At 38.1% G+C, this 3,038-nt stretch overlaps 1 protein-coding gene across 1 annotated transcript in view; it reads right to left on the reverse strand.

Annotated features, from left to right (window-relative positions):
• Positions 1-2,988, reverse strand: part of uts2r2 (urotensin-2 receptor 2) — a gene marked incomplete in the record, with an annotated part of 28,027 nt that extends 25,039 nt beyond the window's left edge. Inside the window, 3 exon segments of the mRNA XM_024295386.1 lie at positions 1-72; positions 1,791-2,020; positions 2,735-2,988. Of these exon segments, the coding sequence (XP_024151154.1) occupies positions 1-72; positions 1,791-2,020; positions 2,735-2,802 (370 nt within the window).
• Positions 2,989-3,038: the final 50 nt, after the last annotated feature.

Genomic DNA, 3,038 nt, shown 5'->3' on the forward strand with positions numbered 1-3,038 from the left:
TGAGCGCCAGAGCCTCCTCCCTGGTCACCACGCCGTCCGTGACCACACGGCCACATTTCTGAGGCGTGCAACCTGCAGGAACAACACTTGTTTAGACCTAAAGGACAGAGTTTTGCTCTGCAGCTTCTGACAGATCAATTTTATTTAGTTTCTCTAAATTATCCCACAGGAAGGAATGTGAACCAAAATCCAACGAGGTGTGAAGTGGAACTGCACTGCCACCTAGTGGATTAAAAGGGTTCTGCTTCATAAAGAAATGCAGATTTATTATTTTTATTTTGGAATATCTGCAAAATTAGAAAATATTTGAACTTTTAAAATAATTAATAAATGAATAATTACATTAACACAATTACAGTTATTAAATAATTAACTCTATTTATTGTTACAAACTCCAGTTAAATCTTGGAATAATTTGATGAAACTTTTGTCATGTTTTAATATAGAAGCCATAGTTATTCTAGTAATCCAAAAGTCTTTAAATAAGTCTTTTAATATCTTCTATTACTTTTTTACATATTGGTCTACAGGATCAAGAATGTTTAGAAACTAAGAAAAAGATAAAAAAAAAATAAAAACTATGTTGAGCTCCTTTAAAAAAATAAATTACAAGTTAATATGTTTAGTTTAATAAAAAAATATATATATATATATATATATATATATATATATATTCTACAACTTGTAACCTTTAAAAAATCTGTTTTTATTGGTCATTTTAACAGCTTTCTTTTACTTTCACAGCCCTGACTTGTTTTTTTATAACTTTGTTGTCAATGTATAAATTATTAAAATTATAGGTTACAAAATTAAAGAAGTAAAAAAAAAAAAAAAAAGTAAAATAAATATGGACTCAAACTTCAAACCTGGAGGTCATTTTCAGTCCCCGTCATATTTGGTTTCTGACTTGATTTCAAAATAAAACTTCAGTTTTGGCCTGAAGGTCTTTTAGAATTAAGATCATAATTCCAATATTACTAAAAAAAAATAGATTTAAACTGTAGTAAAAAAAAATAATTAAAAAGCTTTAAAATTGAGTGGGTGGACAAACAAAAAGATAAAAAAACAACATCATAACAGAAGCTGAAGGACAGTAAATGTTGGTTCCAAAGTCTAGCAGAAGAACCTGTGGTTTCATTTTGCGGAGTTCCTGCTACCTGCTGGTTTAGTCAAACTCACCTGCACTCCCTGTAAGAGCCAACAGGAATGTTTCGTCAGTGTTCTCTGTCTGGATCACATTTCATCTTTTGGTTTCACATATCTTTCTCAGCGCAGCGTTACAAGTTTATTTATTTTTTTTTGTTTATTTAAAGACCAAACAGGTTTGGCGTGTTCTGCTTCCTGATTGGCTGTTGACCTCCTCACTCTGCTCACTGCTGTGTCACCTGAGCAGAATGTGTTCAGTCTGACAGAGTCACACAAAGCTTCAAGCACAGTCAGATCTTTGTTTTCATTCTATATGCTGGATTTATGAAGGTTTGAGGTAAATCCAGAGAGAAAAGTGTGAAAATGTTTGACTAAATCCAAGTTTTTATGAAGTATTTGTGGTTTTAGCTCGATTATTAAACGTTAACATTATATTTTATATAAATCTGAAGAAGTTTTCTTCCAAAATTATCAAAAAATGAATTATTTTCTGGTTTAGTCGCATTTAGATAAGAAAGTTATTGAAAATATGTCCCTCAATCTGATTTCTTTTATGTTTTTCCCACCGAATGACTTTCGACTCAGCAGTTTTCCTCTGCAGGTCACCGGGTCGCCTCACACACCTGCCGGACTGGTGGACTCACCTGGGTAGCGTTTGTAGTTGTCGTAGTCCTCCGAGCACGGCACGCCGTACGCCCTGGGCTGAGGAGAGACCAGCTCCCTCTGGCGGACCAAAGTCTCTGTGATGTCACTGTCCAGGGAGGACAGGTGCAGCAGAAGCCCCGCCCCCGCACAGGTGCACAACACCACCAACAGCAGGGCCGCCAAACCGCGGTAGCCACGCCACCAGGAGGCCTGCCGCAGCGTGTTCCCCCTGAACCAGAGATCAGAAAAATGACGACCAGGAAAAGGTGTTTTACAGGTTTACCTGCAGCGATAAAAGGATCTGTTGTTTTACAGCCCAAAACTTCAATCCAGTCCACAAAACGGAATAAAAATGAGATAAAAGTTGATTAAACTATCAAGAAAGACTTTAAAATTCAGTAAAAACAAAATAAATATAAAAATGTTTCCCGGTGGGACTGAAAACTATCATCATGTGACTGTTTTACTGTTGAGTTGATACAGAAAAGGCAGGAAAACTGTGAAAAACAAAGAAATAAATTAACAACAAACATGGGGATTAAATAATACGATTTAAGGTTCAAAAACGACGTTTTTGGCACAAAAATTATGTTTTCTTGGGTAGAAGAACAAGTTTTTATTCATTTACTGGTTGACTTTTATATGTCTGCAGTGTTTTCAGTGCAGTGACGTCATCGCTTCCACACAGAGAAGCTGAAACTTGATGAATCCCCCCCAAAAATAATAAAATAGAATAAATAAATAAAAAATAATAAAATAAAATAGAATAAATTTTAAAAAAATAATAATAAAAATAAAATACCCCCACCCACCACCCCTAAAAACTGTGCCCCACCCCCCTACCCAAAATAAATAAATAAATAAAACAAAAAACAGAAAAACACTGATGAATCCCGCGTGCCAGGACGAAGTTTCTGATCCTGGACTGAAGGCGGGAGCCTACCGTTTGATCTTCCGCTCTATCTCCGTCGCGTGCGGCCCTTTGATGTTCCTCAGCCGCGTCACCGCCATGTCGCCGCGCGCGGACGCCCTCGCGGAGGCCTTTTGCAGGTGTTCCTTCCTACCTTCCCTCTAGATCCGAACCACGCCGCACGCGCGCCAGCTGCCGCCAGCTCACTTCAGCCCTTCACTTCCGTGTTTATGCGCGTGGTCCGCTCCCATTGGCTGTCCGCAGCAGGCTGCGTCACTCTCACTGGGTCACGTGCGGCTCCTGCACAAACAAAACAAAAGCGTCTACCGCGCGGCTG

This window comes from Oryzias melastigma, linkage group LG19 (genome assembly GCF_002922805.2).
Source record: "Oryzias melastigma strain HK-1 linkage group LG19, ASM292280v2, whole genome shotgun sequence".
NCBI classification, from domain to species: domain Eukaryota; kingdom Metazoa; phylum Chordata; class Actinopteri; order Beloniformes; family Adrianichthyidae; genus Oryzias; species Oryzias melastigma.